Genomic DNA, 21314 nt, shown 5'->3' with positions numbered 1-21314 from the left:
GCACAGATTTTCAGGGTTTGCGGTTAATGGCCTGAACCAGCGGCCTGAAGCTCAAGAGCAGGCGAATTAAGCAGAATTAAGGGCAACAACGTCTGATAGGGGGATACATAGGGCTCTGGGGTGTGGTGAGCGTCCGCTGAGTCATGTTGGCTGAGTCGATATGGCGCTCTCCTGAGTCGTTCGCCTTAGCCAGAGGGAGCCCTCCATGAGGCGGTAGCGTCGCGCTTTTGATGTAGAGCCACGGATTAGAACCGAAAGGTTTGAGCGACTCCCTGGGAGGGCAAACGGGAGATATGCTGGCTAGTGCGCAGGACGAGGAGGGATTTATCCACGAGACCACCGGCATCGCTGGTCCAGCGTCGAAAAACTATCGAATGTAGCGCAGTGTGCGTCCACATGAAAGGAAATAGAATGTCGAGAAACGAGTTGGGGGCCCCAGTTGCCGAAAGCATCGACAGGGGGCTGTGGGAGGCGGCCAAACTACGGGCACCTCAGAGACGCCCTAAGTGCATTGGTCAAAGCTCTATTTGTGGCTCTCCACGAGGCCTTTTTAAACGCATGCTACAGCGGCTTCATGCGATAGAAGCAGCCTACGCCGATGGAGTCGCTTACGCGCTAAGTACTGGGGGCGCCCTGCAGGGGGCTGATGGTGTAGGGGTATCACGTTTGCTTCGCATGCAAAAGGTCCGGGGTTCAATTCCCCGTCAGTCCACGCTTTGCCGCCTTGTCTCTCTTTTCGCAACGCGTTTTCTGCGTCTTCCCGTGTGGCCAACCCCGGAAGAAAGGCCCGCGTTGTATTTTTTATCGCAGACTTCAGCAAGTCAACAATGGTACCGCAACCTCATTGCTAGCGCCTCTTCATTCGCAATCCTGGTGGCACTACTATTTTGTGCGTGGTCTGGAAGCTTATAGCACAACAGGGGCACAGCGTTCCTGCCATGCTGCTGCGCTTTACGCCCTCTTCGCAGCCAGAGCCCACCAAGGTGCTTTGTAAGGACTCGGAGGATAGTGCTCCAAAAAAGCAGTCCCCCTCCGTCTTAGAGAGCCTTTAAAGCGAGGCCTACACGCCTTCGTAGCCTGGGGGCATACACATGCCGCGTGCGCGCACAAAGGCGGCAAAGCGCTCACCAAGTTGACAGCCGGAGACGTGGCAAAAGCGTCTACCAGGCCGCCCTTCTGAAGCCCCAGAGGTGCCCACATGAAACCGGATGCATAAAAGAGAGCCGACGCTAGAGATCCAAGACTAATGCCCTTAGAACTAGGGTTGAAGCGCTAGGCCGCTGCTGGTGGAAAGGAGCTGCAGCGGCAGTCTGCGCGGCGGGTGCGACTGCAGGCCTTACTACCGCTGTTGTTGCGCCGAACAAGCAACAACTTGCATTGCTTCCAGTTTGCTGCCGCTCCTGCCCCTTCACGCAGGCAGACCCTGTGCCTACTGGGGCAACTGGTGCAAGAGGCAGCGTTTGCTCCCTTCCCACCCTCCCACTGCCCTGCTGCTGCTTGTGGACGTTGAAGCCTCCATATAAGTCAGTTCTCCGCCTCTGAAGTTTGCGGCATCGGCACAATGGAGTTGTAGTGAGGCCCCGCAGCCAACAAGAAACGGTGAAAGGCCAGGCGTAGGGGCTGCGCCTCGCAGAACTCCTCTCCCTACCACACAAGGGCCCCATAGCACCCACAGACACACACGCTAAAACCTCCTACCCTTCCCTTGCAGAGCAGTGCAGCCACGCACGACACTCCCCAGGTGCTTCACAAGGCCGAACAACAAACAACTCTACTAGCACGGCGAACAGACTTCTAACCGTACATATGTCAGCACAGTGACGGCGTCCGACACGGCATACACCTTGATGGGGCAGCGCAGCAGCTGGGAAGCCGCAAGAATCTCGATCTCTCCGCTGCTCAAACGCAAGCCACAAAGCCTCACCCTACAGTTCATCAGCTCGTGGTGCTGCAGGGCGCTTCGGGGTATCATCAACCCTCCGGCACTGTCACCCCTAGCCGCGAATCCCTGGCTACTTAGGCCCCTCCCCCCTCACCCCCAGTCTTGACATGCCTCACCCCCAGTCTTGACTGCTCCTGATATTTTCGCAGAAAGCGTCGTAGGCTGCGAGAAACGCACGCAATACACAAAACACAAAGCGGGAGAGTCAGGAATCCCGCTGCAGACACACGACCATCGTCTTTGTAACGGCAGTTGCCTTGACAGACAGAAGCAGCAGCCTCCTCAGCCCAAGTACGACCCTCAGTGGCAGGGAGGCAGCTGACCTTCGTCCTGCTGAAGCTGCTCGTCCAGAAAGGCTTTGAAGCAGTCTCGTTCTCTTTTCATGAGATCCGCAATGCCCCCCCGCAAGCGCTTCACGTCAAGCTCCCCATTCGCAGACGGATTCAACTCCAGTTGGTGCGCAATAGACCTGCGTCGCAGAAACCACCAACCTCCAAACCTGGGGTGAACCGTGAAAACAACGTAAATATGGGCAACGACATGCGGGAGCAGGGGCGTTCATATATACATATATACGAATAGATCGATATGTAGATGTAGATATAAAAGTAGATTATATATATATATATGTATATACATGTATATATATGCATAGAAAACGTCATTCCCCAAACCCTAGAACCTGACCTAAACAAACAGTTGCCATCTCCAGGGACGGAGAAAATAGTAAGGCCTTCCTTCTCGAGCTCATTTGCAAGGGCCGCCCATTCCTCCTCCCCCAAATTGTTCTCTTCTGAATTGCAGCACCCGCAGCAGAAGCAGTGGCAGCAGCAGCGGAGACAATAATGTTGAGGACCTTGCAGCTGCAATCACTGCTATGGCTACTGCTGCTAGCGCCTCTTCCCACAAATCCGTGATCGTCGTGCTCCAGGCATCCTTCCCCAGCCCCCAACCCCTCTACGCGCTCAAGCCTGCCTCGCGCTTCGTCGAGCATGAGCTCCCTCTCCCTCAGCTTGAGCTGCTTCTTTTCGCGGCGCCTTTGGGCCCTAGACACTTTGCGAGCGCCTCCAGAGTCTTCGTAGAGACTCAGAGCCTCGAGCCGTTCAATGGCGTCGCTTTCGTTCGCTGCAAGGCCAAGCCACAAGTCCTAAGAAACGGCCTCCACAGCCAGCTAGAAAGCGCTTGTAAAATCACAAACCCGCATTCCCCCCCTCCCAGGGGTAGCGAAGCAAGCCTCGGCGTCACGACAAACTGCAAGGCGCAAGCTCGCGAGCATCCCTGCTCAGAAATTTGCACAGCTGTCGACTTACCAGGCTCTTGAATTCCTGAGGGTGTCTCGGCGTCTGTTTCGGGGGCGTCAAGGCTACAGGAGTCCTCTGTGGCAGCGGCAACGGCTTGCAGCTGTTGGTGCTGCCGCTGCAGCAGCTGCTCCTCCAGATCTGCGTACTTGGCAGCGGCTGCTGCTTTTTCCTCCTTCGACTTGGCCTTGCTATGGGCTTTCTTGGCTTCCGTCCTCAAGGTCTGCACGCAAGCCGCCCCACACGGAGTCGCAGGCTAGCACGCTTCGGCAGCAGTCAGGCTCCCCACGAGGCGCCAGCCTGCCTGCCAGAGGGATTTCTGTCGGTGTGCGTTGTGAGCAGTGGGGATCCTCGAGCGCGCTGCCACTCGGCAGGACGCACGCGGAGCTCAGCCTTGTGCTGCTGCAGCAGCTTGCCCCTGCTTGGCAGTGCCCCTCCCGCCATTGTCGGGGGCGGAAGCCGCGTGCTTTCCGAGGCGGAAGGGACTCGTTCGAAGCGTTCTCCGCGAGGCGCTCCTGCCCGGCGAGAGCCGCCTGTGTCTGCGGGTGGAGTTCGAATCTCCGAGCCTCGCCGACTCCTGATCCCCCACAATGCCACACACGCGCTCAGCCAGCCCCTTCGCGGGATCCCCTGGACCGTCTCCCCTTCAGAGTGCCGGCTTGGCCGTTCGCAGCCACGCGCGATGCTGCTTCAGGGTAGGAGGATGGATGCCGTCCGTGCCGAAGACAGCGAACGGACTGCAGGAGGCCACACGCAATCGCCGCCTTCTTCCTCCCCCAGGACGCAACCCCTCATACATACGACAAATAAAACACAATTAGGGGTCCAAACAACCGCAAACACCCCGAAGCCAGCAGATGCTGACTACCGTCGCGTCATGGGCCTGTACATGTACAGCAGGGCCCCCTCCCGCCCCCGTCTGCCCCCCTGCGTAGCCAACGGCAGGCGGCAGCATGCTCCTAAATCGACCTCCCTTCTCTAGCGAGCTCGTTGGAACGCGTCCTAAACTCCCCTTCTAGATGCTCTTTGCCGCCACACCCCCCTTGCGTCACCTTCTGCGAGAAGTTTTCGCTGCCCACTGCCAGGAAACAAGGCCCCGCCACGCAAGCACGACCGAGCTCCGTTCCCGCGCCAGCCGCTAAAATGCGGTCTCTCGTGAATGCAGCGACTCCCCAATGCCAGGAAGGCTCGGCGCATGCACTTCTCGAGGAAGCGTGGCTTAAAAAGTCGACCTGTTGAGGGTCGGGGTCGGCTAGGGGGCTTCGAGGCCTGCGCGGTGAACTTCTGCTAAGATGCACTTGATCAGCAGGCGCCTGCAACTCGCAGGCTTCCAACGGGGGAGCTTCATGGTGCGCTGCTGCATGCGGCCCTTTTCTTCTGCTGCGTCCCCCACTTGGCACAACCCGCAGCACCGGAGGCAGCAGCAGGAACAACAGCAGCAGCAGGAATGGCATCAAGAGGAGCTGAGCACGTGGGCGCGTCGGTCGCTGCTACGGCGTAACATGAAGAAATGCACGGAGCTGCAGGAGCAGCGCCACCGTCAGCAGCAGCAGCAGCGCGCTGCTGCTGCAGCGGCAGCGGCTGCGGCTGGCGCCCCTGCCAGATCTGACCTTGAGCCTGTTGCCGCTTCTTCTTGCGCTTCAGCAGAAGCAGCAGCAGCGGCGGCGGCTGCATCTCGCGTGGAGGCGCTCAGACAGCAGCACGCCAGGCTCAAGAAGCGGCGAGCTGCACCGCTGCCACGCAGTCACTGGGATTTTGTAGGAAAGAGTGATACCGAACCTGTTTCATGCGTTGCTGCCGTTGCATCTACCGCCGTGGGTGCTGCAGCTAGCAGCTATGCGGATGCTGCTGTTGCTGCAGCAGCAGCACAGGCTTCTCGAGATTCTATCTTCGAGGAAGATGCCGGAGAGCCCCTCGACGCGGATGCCCCCGTGCAGACTCCGGCAGCTCCAGCGGGCGGACCGGCGCGTTTCATCACAAAGGCGAGAAAAAGCAAGAAAAAAGCAGTGTGGGAGTTGCCGGAAGGGCGTGAGAAGCGAGCAGAAGACTTTGAGGCCTCTCCTTCGCACACGCTATTCCTGCAGTCCGCTGCCGCGTCTGCGCGTGCAGGAGGCCTTCTGAGTGGAGAGAAGCAGCAGGGTGACGTGCAGGTGAAGCCGCAAGAAATCGAAGAGCAGCAGGAGGGCGAGAATCAGCAACAGCAGCAGCAGCGGGAAGTGTTTGCGTGGCCAGAAGACTTCTCTGCACCTGGAAGTTCAGGCTGCAGAAAGCGGCAAAACAAGGGGTCTGAAGGCTCGCAGCAGTGGCAGCAACAGCGCCTCACAGATATGTGGGCTAATAAGGCGGCTGCGGACATGGCCTTTTCTGCTCCGCCGTTGGCAAGGAAAAAAGTGGAGCCAGCAAGGCTCATGAAGCATGCCATTGGAGCCGGCTGTGCGTCTCAAGAGCAGAGTCGCTTGCAGCAGGAGCAGGCGCGAAGTGTGACTGCAGGCCTTGCGTCGGAGCCGCAGCAGGCGCAGCAGCAAGCGTGTATTCTCGGCACTCCTGCCAGCAGTGCTGCTCTTGACGCTGGCGCGGCTTCAAAGGAGGTAATCCGCAGCCGCCTTCCTCCTCCGCAGACGAGCAGCAGCAGCAGCAGCAGCAGCAGCAGCAGCAGGGATGAGCTAATGGACAGCGGTGCGCGTTTGGTACACCAGCTGAAGCAGCAGGCCCTGCAGTACGCCGCGGCAGGCGTCGACCCTCAGCTGCTGCATCTCTGGCAAGGCGTGCAGAGTTACTATCCTGGCATTGAGAGGCTACGAAGGCAGCAGGAGCTTGCTGCTGCCGCCTCCGCGACGCTTGAGCAGTTGCTGGAAGAGGGTCGTTGTACCAGTGAGAACGTGGCGGCGTTGATCCGTGCGAAGGGGCAGCATGAAAGCCTTGCCAACGCAGTCCGTGTGTATGAAGGGGCAGCTGCTGCTGGCCTTCAGCCAGACAGCGAGTGGTTTGTCTCCCTGTTGCTCGCGGCAGCGAAGGAGCGCAATGCCGAGGCTTCCCGCCTGCTCTTTCTGAAGATGCGAGCTCAGCTCCTACAGCCAACGGCTAAGGTCTACGCGGCTCTCGTGCAGGCGCATGCAGCGGCAGGAGACACGAGCGCGGCAGCCGCCCTGATCGCCAAGATGGAAGATGAGGGCTTGCCTGCGGACTGCGTGGTCTATACGGTGCTCATCGACAGTCTGGTGAAGCGGGGTGCTCACGAGGAGGCTCTGAGACTCTTCCGGGATATTCGAACCTGGAAAGGCATACAGCCCGACGCCGTGCTGTTTACCGTTCTGATCAAGATGCACGCCAAACTCCAGGAGGCCGAGAAGGCACTGAATCTGTACGACGACATGCGGGCTTGCGGGGTACTCCCCACAGACGTTACGTATACGGAGCTCATTCATGCGTGTAGCAGAAGGCGGGACTTTTTCTCTACGGCCTTTGACTTCTTCAATCAAATGATCGCCGAAGATATGCCAATTACCAACCAGGTCTACGAGCATCTCGTTCAGGTATAGACGCCGCCCGCCATGAGGTGCTCCTGCTTCCTCTTTGTCTGGCCTCCTAGGGACCAATGCCCCTTAAATGGATGTGAGGGAGCCAGCAGCGCAGAAAGGCGCTTTGTTGGCAAACCGGAGGCCGTCTTAATTGGCTGTGGCATTTCAGCCACACGGCAACTACTGTGCAACACAGATGCCCATGCGGCAGTGTAGAGTCTGCAGTGTAAGACGTATGCTTGTGACTTCTGCAGGCATGCGCGACCGTGGGAAGCGTTTCTTCGGCACGCGGCCTGGTGCAGGACATGACGCGTCGGGGGGTCCGCGTGTCGCTAAGGTGCTACAACAGTTTGATCCTTTTATTTGCTACAGCTAGCCGTCTGCCAAACACAACGGATCAGGAGCGAGCCAATAATGTTCGCTACGCGTGGCATTTGCTGCAGTGCATGCGTCAGCATAAGATCGAGCCACAGGTGCAGACATTAAACGCAGTCATACAGGTGTACAGACGCGCGGGCTTTGCACAGTACGCAGTGGACATGCTGAAGCACTTCCAGGACTTCAACTTGGCACCAAACACGCAAACATACGCCATTCTTCTTCGGTGCGCTGTTTGAGGGCGGGAAGGCGGGGGGTTCATGTGCAAGCTGCATGCGTATGAGCGACCCATGCGACAGGCTAGAAGAGGCTTGAAGGCGGCTAGCATCTTTGCATCCTTTTTCTGGGGAACACGTCTTCTCTTTCTAGTCAGTATTGCTCGATGCCTCTGTGCTGCGTCGTCGTCGCGTCTTGCAGGATGTTTGCGAAAGACCTGAAGGATCCTGGACGTTTCTTTGCATTGTGGGACTTCCTACGGAAGGAGAACAGCAGCGATTCTAGCGGCTCCGTCTCGTTCCCCTCGCTGCTGCGCTTGGCCCTTAACACCGCCATGGATTCTCAGTCCGCAAGTCGCACGATCGAGGTGCTGAGGGATATGTACAGCCACAAAGTGTACCCTACACCCCAGCTGGCTGCTCGGCTAGCCGCCGTCGGACGGGAAGTAGTTGAAATACACGAACTCGTCAACAACCTCCTGAGGCTGCAACAGCACGAAGTGTACGAGCGCAGTAGGAAGGAACAAATGATACTCCAAACGCAGCTTGATCAGCACGACCTTGAGGTAAGCAGACACGGAAAACCGAATATCCGGTCTAACGAGACAGAAGAGCAAAAGATCAGAAAAGAGATCTTCAAGAAGAAAGACCAGCAGAAGAAGCAGTGGCTGCCTCTAGGAGATTACATTCAGAGCAAACAAAAGGGAGGGGAGGCCTATGCGCGTAGGCATGATCGGCCGACTCCGAACCTCATAGAACCCTGAGATGTTTTCACGCACATCTCCATTTCTCTCCTAAATTCGAAGGTCTACGAATCAGTAAAAGTATCTTAAAAGCACGAACAATATAATGCTAGCATGTACTTTCTTTCGAATGAGCCGTTGCATTCTAATGAGGCTAGAGGGCTGGAGAAAGTTCCAATGGCCATGCAGCAGCGTAGTGAGCTGTGTGCACGAGACGGCAGTGGAGCCTGGGCAGTCAACAGGAGCCTCTAATTGATTGTCCGTTTCTGTAGATTTGTGGCCTTCTTTTGACTCGGTGTCAAAGGGCGCCGCACACACAGCTCTACGAACTAGGTGACTGACTCACCAGGAGTGGAGTTGACGGGGGGTCCAGGACTTGTTCCCCCAATCTGCCACACAAATAACGGAGCATACACCGACTGCAGCTACTTTTGATTCCTATTTTTCTCTCGAATAAATCCACTTCGAAAGAGCACGGAGGAAATAAGAGTACATGGAATAGCAGAGTACATGGAGGTGCTGATATACATGGAGGTACACCTCGGACTGCAATTTTTGGCACGGTCAGTTCCTCCGCGTGCACAGGGAGAAAATTCCCTAGCGTTGTTGATTTATTAATTGGGGAAAAAACTGAATAAGCGATAAATAATCTTCCAGCTCATCATCCGTGAGCCCGCCCCAAAGCCCCAAATTTGCGTAGTAGGCGTTACCCCACAAATCCCCGCAGGGGTTCCTGTGCTGCCGTAGCGGAGGCGGCTGCAGCCTCCCGCGCCTCTTTCCAGGAACTTTGCAGACGCGTTCAGGTTGTTTGCGGTGCTAATTTCAGGAGGAGGATCCCCTGTGGAGCCCTTCCCTCCCGTCCGGTGGCCCCTTGTTCTTGAGGGTAGCAGCAGCATTGTTGCTTGCTCTCTCTCCCCACTGGCTCATCTGGTGCCCGTGGCCTCGTCGCTTCTTTTCCACCGCGTTTTTCTTCCTTTTGGCCGAAGATGCCGACTTCTTTCGGGAAGAGGGCGCGCACGCGCCAAAAATACTCGAAGGGTTTCCGCATGCATGGGATGCCGGCGGTGACGCGGTACCTGGTGACGTACAACAAGGGTGATTTTGTGGACATTGTGTGCGACCCCTCTATCCAGAAGGGCATGCCTTACTCGTTCTACCACGGGCGTACCGGAGTTGTCTTCAATGTGACCCGCAGGGCCGTGGGAGTGGAGGTGAAGAAGGTCGTGGGTAACAGGCAGATCGTGAAGCGGTTGCACGTGCGCATTGAGCATGTTCGCAAGAGCAGATGCAACGAACTCTTCTTGAAGAGGGTCAAGGAGAACGACAAGGCTCACCACGACGCACACCTTCAGGGCAAGACCATCAAGACGAAGAGAACCGTTAAGGGTCCCAGGGATGGCGCGTTTGTTGACGGTGACAACGTTGAGGTTCTCGAGCCAGCGGCCTTCGAGGAGCTCTACTAAGCATCAGGCTTTGAGAGGCATTCTGTCATCAATTACGAGCGCAACCAGAGACCATATAAGGTCCCCAGCCCATCTACAGGCTCCTCCCTTGCCCCTGCTGCCTCGGCGGCATCGCAGGCCTGGGGGCCTTTGCCTTACAAGAGCGGCAGCAGATGCTTAAGGCTGCTGCAGGCATGCGTAACGCGAACTTGGAATCAGTTTGGGGCCCTCGTGGTGTCTCTTGTTGGCTCGGCGCTTGCTGGTAGTTGCCCGTCACACCGTGACAGCATTAGCTAAGCTGCGTGAAGGCTTCGTGTTGATTGCTATTGCTAGAGTATGATGCCGACAAGTGTCGCTTCGGGGAACACCAGTCCGTGCTTGCACTGCCAGTAGGTTGCTTCTGCGACGAAGCTGCCAGTCTCAGCTTCAAGTCACCCGAGAACCGCGCCGTCCCCTCGCCAGAAAAGGCAGAGGTAGAGAGTAGATACAAGCCCAGGGGTAGGTGCAGTGCAGCGCGCATACAATGCAGGGGGCATGGCGCTGGCCGGGGGTGTTGCTTCCGCCGTAAAGGGAAGGAACTGTTGCGTTGGGGTGTGCATCAAATTCGATAGGAAGGATGTATCAGTAGGTCGGCGGATAGCGCGCTCACAAAGAAAGGATATCGGAAATTTTGGGCCTCACAACTAAAGGCAGGCTCACGGCCGCAGTCCGCTCACATGTTCAGCCATGAGCGCTGGTGATAATACTGCGTGCAACGCCTCACAAATAGGCGCATACGAAGCTGAAATAAGCAAGGGAACTGGCACTTTCTGCATAGCGCTCGAGTGCTTGCAAGGCGGACTGCACCTCCTGGCGTGCTTCCAGATAGAGTGCACACCGGATCAGTGTCTAAGTGCTTGTATTATTAGCCCGTTTCAAGGACTAACGCTCTAGCCAGCACGCGAGGCGCCGGACTACAGGCTGCTCATGACACCTGGTTTACGTGCAACCATGGGGGGCCTGCAGGGAGGCACTGGGGTGTCCACAGACCCCACTTGAACACACGCATTGTACTCTTTTATAGTTGGATTCCGCGCCCTCTCTGTGTCAACCTCCCACCCGCTACTCTCGCCCGCGTCGTTTCTGCAGGGCGACGGGAAGAAGGAGCGCGGCTGTTGTCGGGGTGTGAATATACAAGCACACCCGAGTGCGCTCGACCCCCACAAGTTGTTGCCGTATGTTGCCCCACTAGGCTACGGCTTGGGCTTCCCTCTAGGGATACCCCACGAACAGCCGTTGGGTCCAGCTATGCGCGCCAGTTTTCTTTGTCTGCCAGGAGATAGGGTGACCTCGTTAGCCCTTCTCAGCGCTTGGACTCTGGAACGGGCAACTTCTTGGGCGGGCGCAGTGCAGCAGCCCGTCACTGTACGTTCCTGCGTAGGTGCTAGGGCTTATCCGAACCCCCCTCTGTAGACCCCATATATACGTACACCGTGTTTCTTGCACAAGCATGCGCATGCGCGCTTATGGATGGGCATATTCATGCACACGCATGCATGAATGCCCAACACGACGCCCCAGCGCTCGTTAAGCCCACAGGTGCCTGTACGTACACTGTACGCACAGAGTTGAGAGCCGCCTGTACACATATGCCGAGCAAATTATGGCCGGGAGGCGCTACCCCAACTCCAAACACGCCATACTCTTTTACGCCTGGGCGCTGTGGGCATCCTCCTTGATCCAGCGCACCCGCCGACCCTCCTCCCACTCCCCCACTCGCTGCTCATCGGAGGCGGTGATGTACACTCCACAGCCATGCTGCTTCCCGTTCTGCCAACTCCCCACGTACCGCCGGCCATCAGGCCAAAAGAAAGTGCCCTGCAGCGTGCGCAGACCACACACCACAAGCAGAGCGCACGTGATTAGGGAAGAGGGTGCACGGGTGGAAAGAAGGAGCGAAGTCGCACGGAAGCATGGTCGTGGAAACGCTGGGGTCAATCCCCAAGACACCCTGAACGATCGTATGGCCCCCTCTCCCCCCCCCTTTCTTGCGGAGACTTCCTCTCAGTTCTTCTTTTTGCCCTCCCCTGCACAGTCCCATCCCCTAGGCCCATCACAAGGCGCAGCACCTTTCCATGCTTTTGATCTTGGTGGTATTGACCCTCGTACACTCGACCATCAGCCCATTGGAAGCGGCCTTGACCATGCATGCGATTCCTTTCCCACTGCCCCTCATACTTCCGTCCGTCTGCCCACCGATACACTCCAAATCCATGGATGTCGTTGTTGCTGAACTCCCCCTCGTAGACGCTCCCCTATACATGTGCAAACAGCCATGTAGAGACACACACTCAGGGGAAAAGGCTTGACACACCCAGTGTCAGAACCTGCCTCGGCCCAGCGCTCAGAGTAACAGACCCCTAATTCCTACCTTTCCCCGTTGCCCCTGCACGACCGCTTCTGCCCGCTAAGCTCCTCCTTCTGTCTTTGCTGCTGCCCCTCCGCAGAGTGCCATATATACCCCTGTCACTGCCATTTCGTCGCCACGCCGTATGGACGACCCTTTCTTGCCGCTCGCCCTGCTGGCCCTCCTTTGTTCGCCGTGCCTACCTGCCTGCCTGCCTGTGTGTGTGTGTATTGTATATATATATATATATATATATATGTATATACATACATGTGTATGCCTTGGTGGCGTGTGCCCTGCACCTGCTTTACCCTATCGCGCTGGCGCAGCCCTCAGCACGCGGCATATTCTCTGCGGGTTCGTATTCTAGCCCTTATTTCTTTCTCTCCTTCCTACCCCCTCCCCCTACAAGCGCTATGATCGACTGGCTTACATCGGCCCAGGTAAAGATGCCCTTCCCACACTTCTTGCCGGCCTGGTACTGACCCTCGTACTTCGCGCCGTCTGGCCACTGCTCCATGCCTTGCCCGTGCTGTTTATCATCGAGCCACTGCCCCTCATACCTAAGCACACATGCAAAACATTTCGTGCAAGACCCCAATACGCCGGAGCCGTGCCTAGGCGTAGGGCGAAGGACGGCAGGGCAGAAACACACTACGGGAGCGGCCTGTTTTCGCGTCTGTGGCTTGAGGTGGCGCAGCGTTGACACGCGAGAAGCAAGCACATGCATAGTTTCCTGGCTCCGCATGCATACACATGTGTGCGCAAGTAGACACACTTCTAAAGTTTCCACAGCCACACCGAATGACACAACTGCGCACTACACAGCCTCCCTCGCTTACCTTGAGCCGTCTGCATGGTGGTATACGCCGTGGCCGTGGGCCCTGTCTTCCACCCAATCTCCGAAGTAAACGTCTCCATCGACTGCATGCAGAGACAGCGTGTGCTCTCGAAGCGCAGAGCTTGGCAGCATGCAGATTGCCCCTTTTTAAGCGGAGCGAGGGCACAGGAAAAGGCGCTTCCCACGACCCCAATACCCCTTCCTGCCCCGAAGGCGGAGAAACAAGCGGGCGAGTGGAACGCAGCACGGCTTCCACGAAGCGCGCTTGGAAGACAGCTCGCAGCAAAGGCAGAGAGGAAGCGTCAAATTTCGTGAAAAGGGAGAAGAAGAAGAAGCCTGCGGACCAATGGGCCCTCACCATGAACAAACTTCCCCTTTCCCTGCGCTTTATCGTTTGCCCACTGGCCTTCATATCTGCGCGCACAAAAATCAGACACCTTCAGAAGACGCGCGTGACAATTGCGGAGCACAGTAGCAGCAGCAGCAGACTGTGTGTTTCTGGCCTAGACAGGCGACTCCTGCCTGCCACCAACGATGCGGCATCTTCGAGCTGATGCCTCATAGTGAGGCCTGCCTACCGAGCGCCGTCATCCCAGACCTGCACCCCGTAGCCGTCTCTAGCGTCACCCAGCCACTCCCCAGTGTACACCGCGCCATTATCAAACGCCACTTGGCGTCTCACGCGGCCGCCTCCAACGTAGTGTGCCTCGCTGCTCTTTGAAGCGTCGGTCTGCGGTGATCAGGAAGCACAAGACACTGTTCGCAGCACGCACTCCCCATATCGTGTACGGGAGTCGCGGAGGCGTGCCACGAGACTCAAGGGAAAGCAAAGGAGAGGGCCGAAGAGTTAGGCTGCCTCTCGGGGGGTCGAGGAGCCCTCCTCGAGGGTGCTGCACTCCCGTCCCAGTGGCTTGCGCTCCTGGTTTGCCTGTCTACGTACCCCGAAAATCGCCTCCTCCACCTCTCCCCAAAACCCCCTTGAGCAGCTACAGGCCCAGTTTCCCATCTTGTCAGGGCCTCGAAGCGACAGAGAGGGCTTTGGGTTTGCGTGGCTTGGGGTTAGTACGGGCACCTGGTAGACACTGCGCTGAGGGGCACCCGCCGCGGCAAGCCCCCAAAGGTAGCGCCCTCCGTTGTATCTAGACGTGTCCGGCCTAGTGATGAACGCAAGTGAGTGCACCGACGCTCCCGACCTCCCTAATGGGGGGCTCTTGCCAGGGCGAATCCCCCCGAGCTGCGCAGACACCCGAGTACTATGCGAGAGAAAGAAATAGCCGGGTCAGAGTGCAAATTTCATCTCATCTTACCTCAAATGTGGGAAAGATAACGGTTAAACACGGAAGGTACTGGAAATTGGGCTGGCTGAGGGGAGGGGCCCTCTACAATTATAGGTAACGGCACAACGCATATATATATATAGGCATACTCACCCCAGAACCTGAGGAGTTCACAATAATCAGAGATAAGGAAGTCTTTAGTCGGCTGTTTTTGATTCTTTTTTGTGGCTTCAGCTCCACGAGTTAAGAGCACAAGAAACGGTAATACAGACAGCAGAATCAACACGCCGATCTCGCAGCACCGCCGCCGCCCCCCTGTGGGTGTTAATAGAGTTTATGACTAACTGTTTAAGGTTTTGCCACTTAATGTTTAAAGGCCTTGTATGGCTCTAATGCGCTGTAAATATCCCTTCTTCCTCTATTTCTGCCCTCGCCCTCCTACTGACAACCGTTTGAGTCCTGTGGCAGAGCACATGTGGTGCAGGCAGCTACCCTGGCGCAATGTTACTGATTCCCCCTTCGGCAAGGGCAGGCCTTTCCCTTCTTTTTTGCACGTGGCAAAGACAGAGGATTACGCCACAAACCTCAGGTGTCCCGTCTCAGATGCGCGCCTTCAACCGAGTTGCTTGTCAGTACGGTATGGAAAAATCCCACGGGGTCTCGGGCGTGCTAACTGATACCCGGGATGTAGAAAATGCAGAGGGCAATAGAGCTCGCTGTTTACTGAGTAAATCAAGAGTCTCATGCTGGTAGACGGGTGGAGGGGGAGGGCGGCCGGCCTTCTGGTGCCCTAGTAGTCTCGCCAATCTTTCCTCTAGCTTGAGCTTTGTGTAACTCTCTATCTAAGGTCCCCTTAGGGAGTCGCTTAAGTCCAGTTTTGATACCAAATTAATTTAAAGTTATTAATTGCTGTCCAAAAAAACTTGTGCCTTCCCCCACCTGCGCCCGTCAGCCTTCTGAGCACGAGAGCGGAGCACACCTGGGGAGCGGGGCACACCTGGGGAGCGTAGCTGCAGCCTCGAAGCGCTCAAAGCATTAACAGCCATTTGCATATAGCTTCTAGTGCGCGTGCACAAAACATTGTCTCTTTTTTTATCAAGCATATTACTCGGTAAGCAATGAGATTTACAAATTGACAATCCGGATGGTCAATTTCTCACCATTTCGTAGTATTGAACACTAGTGTAATAGAAGTGTTTGGGGGTTGCTTAGTCCACCATACCCTTCCCCATTCCATTTCAAAGCATGCGCTGTCGTCGGGCATACCTGTACATCGGGACCGACTGCGTACAGGTGGCAGAATAATTTCCGCCCTATCGCGACCCCCGAAGCTGGCAAGAACACAAAAATGATGCAAAAGAAAAGAAGCAAAGTGTGCAACAACCACCAAAGTAACCCGACGATAAAAGAGACACATATGCTAGCCAAAAAAGAACGAGGTACTAAAACAACACGACCGCGACGGCTTCTGACTCGCTGTTGTCATAACGCTGCACTGTGTGAGACTCCTACCAAAAGACAACAGAAGAAAGACGGAATGCGTGAATGGGAGCAAGCCGCGCACAAGTCCAGCAAAGCGTATACGCAAATATAGCGGGTAACTGCACCGTAAACAACTTCAAGACCTCGAAAACGCATGTATGTAGGGACAGTGTACCTTCGACTGCCTGAGCATGAATCTAAGTGTAACAAACGCCTAAACGATATTAGGCGAGAACTTCCTAGTCGATGCTCACAGATGAAGGAAGGTTTTCAAGCACAGCCTGATTTGGGGAAGAACAGTCACCAAGGAACTTGGAAATCCCATCCATGGCTACTACCGTTGTGAAGCGAACAGAACCACAAGCTTCCCGGCAGGCAACGGAGTCTGCAACTGCGCCTCCATCAACCATTGACGCCGGCACTCCCCATCCAACTTCACTAGGGACTTCTGCCTAGTGTGCCCTCTGTGCTCACTAGTCCTAGAATCCACCGCCTTTACGGCTCCCTGCAGATCCTCTGCCTCCACCCAGGTCACTTGCCTTCGCTATGAAGTCGGCGAATGATTCAGAGTGGGCTTTGAAAATTCTTTGAAGTCGATATTGACGGTTCTGCATCAGCTCAACTTCTAGCAAGATCAATACGAGGGAAAAAGAGTTGATTTGCCAGAAATCCGCAACTGCTCGTGGCCCTCCTGGCCGTAAACGCCCGTAGCTGGTTACCTTCTGGTGCACCCATAGGGCATGCCCATTAAACAGATCCAAATCTTTAGACCTGAAATACGCGGCCGATCATGATGTAGCCTAATCGATGATTCTACTTCTTGTGCGTTGCGCATGAATTTGCTTGCACTAGCCAACTGCGGCGTAAATCTCTTTGCTGCAAAATATGTCCGCTGATCCCGGACAACCAACTCAAAGGGTGGATCAAAGAGGGGTCATTAAGCGGCGAACAGGGAATAGGAAGAGTAACGCGTGGACTGGTGTTCTATTCTATTATAAGCCCAGTCCACGTAAGGAAGGAAATCAGGTCATGCAATTGGAATTTTGTACGTAAGGTGTCATGATTACCGCAGTATAGAAGTGCGCTCTCTTTGTGTACCTGCCTTCGTGTGGCAAGCAGTAGTCATATTATGGTCACTGCTTAAGCAGGTAATAGACGCCCGCAAGAACGCACAAACAACTTTCAGACCCTGAATCGTAAAGATACTCACAGGAAACTCGCAGTACTCCTATACGACTTGAACTAAATAAGCAGCGTTTTGAACCGTAATGGGACTAGAGAAAGGGATATAATACGTTTATTTGCTTAGCCTGTTGACAACAACGTATATGCTATCCTGACCCTTTACTTACGGCAGTCCGACCTTGTAATACGTCCGAGTTCAGATCAGTATAAATCCTTTTAAGGGCCACAAGGCTTCGTAAACGGCCGAATCTATTAGAATGCGCGGCTACAGCTGTTGACAATCTGGGCATCATACTACACACCCCGCAACTGCTAAACGTATTCCAGGGCACGTGCAGCACCGTGAGAGCTATTCCAGAATGGTATGAATCCCAGTATGGCCTAAACGAACATGAAGATAAGGTTTTTGCAGCACGGCACCCAGAGCAAAGGCGGAATGTACAATTAACAGAGGTCGCGCCGTGTTTTGGATCAGAGGCCCATCATCAGCATGGTAGTGCTACACCCTCCTATCATTCTAGGCTTCGTCAGCGGTAGCGACTATAGGGCTGCCAAAAGCAAGAACGGCACACACGATCGCTGGAACCGTAAATCCTGAGAGACGAGCGGTTGCGATGCATAGAAGTCAATCTCTAGAGAGTGTCGGGAGCGCGTTAGCAACCACGTTGGTGAAGCCCGTTATGTATGTACTGCAGGGATCTGCCAAATCAAAGAGCAGCTCTAGAGTCATAATTCTGAAAGCCCTTCTCATGGTATAGACACATGTTTGGTCTGTAAAACAATGTCCTGATACAAGTGCTGCTCATTTTTTCAAGCAGCATGGCAGCCCACAAAGTTTCTTTTCCTGCACTGAATACACTATTTGGCTTAGGTGAAGCTACATAAAAAAAGTGTAATAATTTGATGCTTTGGAAAAGCCGCAGCCTGTTGGCAAAGCCCACCGCTCAGCCACTGGCATTGGCTGCTAGAAAGAAATGACGCTCATTAGTAGGCAGCATAAATACTGGAGGATTTGTGAGGCTGCCAAATAACGTCCTTACTGCTGCACCAGCCTCCTTTGTCAAGACCAGAGATTGCATTATCTAAAATGATTAGTCAAAGGAGCAGCGATCCGAGCATATCTGGGAACGAAGTTCCAGCAATATGATTACAAGCCCGTGGGACCTTGCAGAAAATTTGCGAAGCATACAGGTCAAAGTCACGCCTTAATTAGATCAGTTTTTAAGGATTTGTCTCAGACCCTGCAGCCGAGTTACGATTCCCAGGAACGCATTCAATCTCACGGAAACGAAGAAGCGCATGCCTTCACATCCCATTGCTTGTCCTACAAAAGCAGCGATTGCCGTTGGTGCCGTGGAAGCTCTTGAACGTTTCGGCTAAAGCTTTACAAGTCTGTAATACAGAGAGCCGTCCAGCTTTCCTTACTGGGCTCATAGAGCTATCGATTTACTTGTGGCTACAATCCGGCTGGAGCATTAAGATGTCCAGTCGGCATCTAGGTTACTTGAGTCTACGAGTGTGAGTGTGGAAAGCGCTTTTGTTTCAGTCATAAGAGTGAGCGGGGGTATTAGGAAGGCGTCCATGGAGTCAAATATTGAGGATCCTGCTGATCCGGGTAAGTTGGTGAGTGATTCGACAACAGGAGGCAACGAGAACTTCTGCTTCACAGTCCACCTTTCGTCATTTTTTGCAACCAACACCGGCTATGCCCAGAAGCGTCGGCTGATTCCTGCAAGAAGCCTTTTCTAACAAATAATCTGCCTGACGCTCAGTCTCAATTTCACGCTGTCCATTACTACGAAACACAATTCGAGGCTGACCCACGCAAGCGCTTGTTGGCCACTAGGGGATCAGCCTGTTGGCAGCTCGTCATTTTTTTTACATCAGCAAACACCCCTATTTGCCCATTTATGGTTTTACCCAGCTACAAATTTCATTTAGCTTTCCTAATACAGAGCCGAGTGCAGAGTTAGTTAGATGCTCTCCATGCTGAGAACCGTCTTCATCGGCGCTGCAGAGCCGCCGGAACACTATTCCACCTTTTTGAGGCGCCGACTCTACCCTTGCTGACAAAAGATTAGGTGAGCGTTGTTGAGGAGACCAGGAGGTGACTTTTTCGTAGAGCTTCCTAAAACCATAGCCTCACCATGTAGCTGTGGCCTCTGGTGCGCCGTTAGTTCGGTCACCGAAGGCATTCATAGTGTTAAGTCATGGTGCACGGGTCCAATGAGGAAGTCTCGAGTCCTGCTGAGACAACACAGTTTCTATGTTAAGTCACACTTTACTGCCGAGGCTGAGCTAGTCATTGCGTCCTACCTCACGTTAGCGAATGTGAGTCTTAGTGATCGCACAAACGAGAGAAAATACAAATTTCTCTGCCTCCTCAGCGAACAGGTCCATAATAAATTCGATGTCAAGTAACGCTATCAGTTGATAACAGCAGCGTCAGCTTGCATCGGCGCATAATTGACCCTTGATGGGTCTCCGATTGCGAGTCTTTTTGCTTTAGCCCAGTTCACTGTGCCGCAGCCTGAAGGGTACTTTTCGTTACTTTCACTGGTTTTTCGGGTTTGCCAGGCAGCCCGCTTTCGCTAGGCCAAGAACTTTTGCTCAAGTTCTTTGGGTGTTCGCATGCGTGCAGTTCCGGAGCACATGATCCATTATCCCTACACCATAAGAAGATGCACATTTCGAGGGCTATCTGCTGTAGCTTAGGTGTGCGTTATTTCTCTAGCTTTCTTTTCTGGAAACTTAAGCTGTAGGCTAGGGCCAGTTGACAAAACCCCGACATCCATAGGTTTCAAGTTTCGTATCGGTTCTCCTCTTTCAGATAAAGACACACGTGTTGCTCTTATTTGCTCCTGCAACCTCAAGTGGTCCATCATTTCCCGAGGCGCCATTGATAGCCTTATTGATCGCTGATCGCTGTCGTCCCTGCGTCCCCTTGGCGTAAGACTTCAGGCAGACCTGAGCCAAGCCACTGCTAATGCAGCTATTCGTCTAAAGGTGGCTTTTGGGTCCATAGCTTCATACTTCTCGAGATACCAATCCAAATGACGGTCGTAGGGCGGGCAGAGACTCAGTGAGTAAACGAATGAACGGCAAGACTTTTGCATTTGACGGAATACTTGAGGTTCTAGGTGCAAATAAGAGCAACTTGTGCGTCTTTTGGCTGAAATGTAAGAACCGAGTGAGGATTAATAGCTGTTCCTGCTTCGGATCTACATCTCCCAATGCTTGTGGTTGTTTTAAGCTCGGCAATAACCCATTAGTCAGGGCTCATACAAAAGCCTGAACTACAGTTTTCCCTGCAGGCAGACAAGTTCCTCTAAATGAAAAGAGCCACCGTTGCAGTGCTTATCCCTCCAAAAAGCATGCGGCAAGAATTACTCGGTCCTCTTCATACGACGGTAAATAGCGAGATACATCTCGAACCCGCTGAAAAACCTTCGAGCATTCGCTCTTCCTTACGGTGGTCATAATTCTCTAGCTTCCGGAGCCTTATCCACGCATCTATAAACATAACATTTGCTTCCACATCTTACTTTTGTACTAGTTGCAGAGAGACTGCGTTTACATCAGATCAAAGGCCGGCGTCTGCCACCCCAAGAGCCATTTAGACACCCTCAATTTCTATCACCCGAGGCTTTTCCCGGGAGTGTGACCTAGGGGAAGCACATTATCGAGTATTCAGCTAAGCTTGACAAAGCCAGACGAATGTTGTAGGGAAACCTGACCTCATACTGCATCCGCAGCAAGTGGATGAGTAGGGAACAGCTGCATCTTACCATGCGGTGCTACCACCTGTAGAACTCCATCTAAGGTCTTCACAGGGGAGTACATCGCTTCACACATAATTCAAGCTTAGTAGGAAGTTATTAAGATGATCCTTGTGCCGAGCTACGGTATTTTCTAGGATATAAAACGTACGTACAGACAAGTCAAAAGTTAATCTCTTTACTAGGTCTTAGATAAATCGAACTGCTGTAAGAGAATGCGTCGAAGGGTGGCTTAGCCCGCTACATGAGAGTCCCAACAAACGGTTCTGGTCGGTCAAACGTTTCCTACTCCGGTAATAGCATGTGGCGCCAAGGCACCTTTGCTGTAATGTGTGGAAGGGTGCTGTTGTGGACCCCTGCCCCCGGTGATACCCCCATCTCTTGATCTCCTGGCACGAACACAAACTCCTAGTTCTCCAGGTGGCCACCAATCGTCACATAAAATACGGTCTGAGCTGATAGGCATGAGGTTAAGAGGACAGATTCAGACCAGACTATGGTTTCTTCCCCTGTACGCTTTAGAGGGTCTTTCCTGAAGTCCTTTTGTCACAACAGTCAAATGTAAAGTGAAGGACGCTACACTGTCTACGGAAAACAAATGGTATTGGGGCAGAGTAGAGCTTAGTAATAAGTCCTTCTTTGTGTTTACTTCTAGTTGTTCGCTTTCATGATCCCCGCCAACGCCCGCTTGGCCCATTGAGAGAGCGTAGTGTCGGAACACTTCACCAAGCTTCTGCAGGGGTGCGCCCTACCTTCTTTTAAGCCATTGAAGGCTAGCCTTTTCTACGGGACACCTTCTGTAGGCTTCTCGTGAGCCACGTCACAACA

The 21314-nt window shown here is 54.2% G+C and overlaps 3 protein-coding genes and 1 non-coding gene across 4 annotated transcripts; 3 read left to right on the top strand and 1 right to left on the bottom strand.

Annotated features, from left to right (window-relative positions):
• Positions 1-640: 640 nt before the first annotated feature.
• On the top strand, positions 641-712 carry Trnaa-cgc. Its single transcript has one exon. It is a non-coding gene; the product is annotated as a tRNA-Ala (tRNA).
• A 3889-nt stretch (positions 713-4601) lies between these two features.
• On the top strand, positions 4602-8115 carry LOC34618279 (pentatricopeptide repeat-containing protein PFL1605w). The gene is made up of 3 exons (XM_026334621.1): positions 4602-6773; positions 7013-7362; positions 7554-8115. The coding sequence occupies exons 1-3, from the start codon at positions 4602-4604 to the stop codon at positions 8113-8115; spliced, it is 3084 nt and encodes a 1027-aa protein (XP_026190406.1).
• Positions 8116-9080: 965 nt separating this feature from the next.
• Positions 9081-9557, top strand: LOC34618277 (60S ribosomal protein L21-2). Its single transcript, XM_022731612.1, has one exon. The coding sequence runs from the start codon at positions 9081-9083 to the stop codon at positions 9555-9557; it is 477 nt and encodes a 158-aa protein (XP_022590212.1).
• Positions 9558-10489: 932 nt separating this feature from the next.
• Positions 10490-13769, bottom strand: LOC34618276 (phosphatidylinositol 4-phosphate 5-kinase 5). The gene is made up of 9 exons (XM_026334619.1): positions 13620-13769; positions 13342-13493; positions 13122-13177; positions 12765-12846; positions 12356-12485; positions 11645-11830; positions 11227-11393; positions 10773-10874; positions 10490-10658 (listed from the first exon to the last, which is right to left on the bottom strand). Exons 1-9 carry the CDS (start codon positions 13767-13769, stop codon positions 10490-10492), a joined length of 1194 nt encoding a protein of 397 aa, XP_026190404.1.
• Positions 13770-21314: the final 7545 nt, after the last annotated feature.

This window comes from Cyclospora cayetanensis, unplaced genomic scaffold (genome assembly GCF_002999335.1).
Source record: "Cyclospora cayetanensis isolate NF1_C8 unplaced genomic scaffold, CcayRef3 CcayRef3_contig_46, whole genome shotgun sequence".
Taxonomy (NCBI): Eukaryota; Apicomplexa; class Conoidasida; order Eucoccidiorida; family Eimeriidae; genus Cyclospora; species Cyclospora cayetanensis.
Note: the sequence above shows the minus strand (reverse complement) of the source record. Positions and strands in the feature narration are given on the sequence as shown.

Bases quoted from the DNA above. Each gene is read 5' to 3' on its own strand.
- LOC34618277 (XM_022731612.1), top strand. From the start codon at position 9,081: ATGCCGACTTCTTTCGGGAAGAGGGCGCGCACGCGCCAAAAATACTCG.
- LOC34618279 (XM_026334621.1), top strand. From the start codon at position 4,602: ATGCGGCCCTTTTCTTCTGCTGCGTCCCCCACTTGGCACAACCCGCAG. The intron at 6,774-7,012 runs GTATAGACGCCG...TGACTTCTGCAG, and splicing joins TCTACGAGCATCTCGTTCAG to GCATGCGCGACCGTGGGAAG. The intron at 7,363-7,553 runs GTGCGCTGTTTG...CGCGTCTTGCAG, and splicing joins ACATACGCCATTCTTCTTCG to GATGTTTGCGAAAGACCTGA.
- LOC34618276 (XM_026334619.1), bottom strand. From the start codon at position 13,769: ATGGGAAACTGGGCCTGTAGCTGCTCAAGGGGGTTTTGGGGAGAGGTG. The intron at 13,178-13,341 runs GTAGGCAGGCCT...TTGTGCGCGCAG, and splicing joins GTCTGGGATGACGGCGCTCG to ATATGAAGGCCAGTGGGCAA. The intron at 10,659-10,772 runs GTAGCCTAGTGG...GTCGCCCTGCAG, and splicing joins CCTAGAGGGAAGCCCAAGCC to AAACGACGCGGGCGAGAGTA.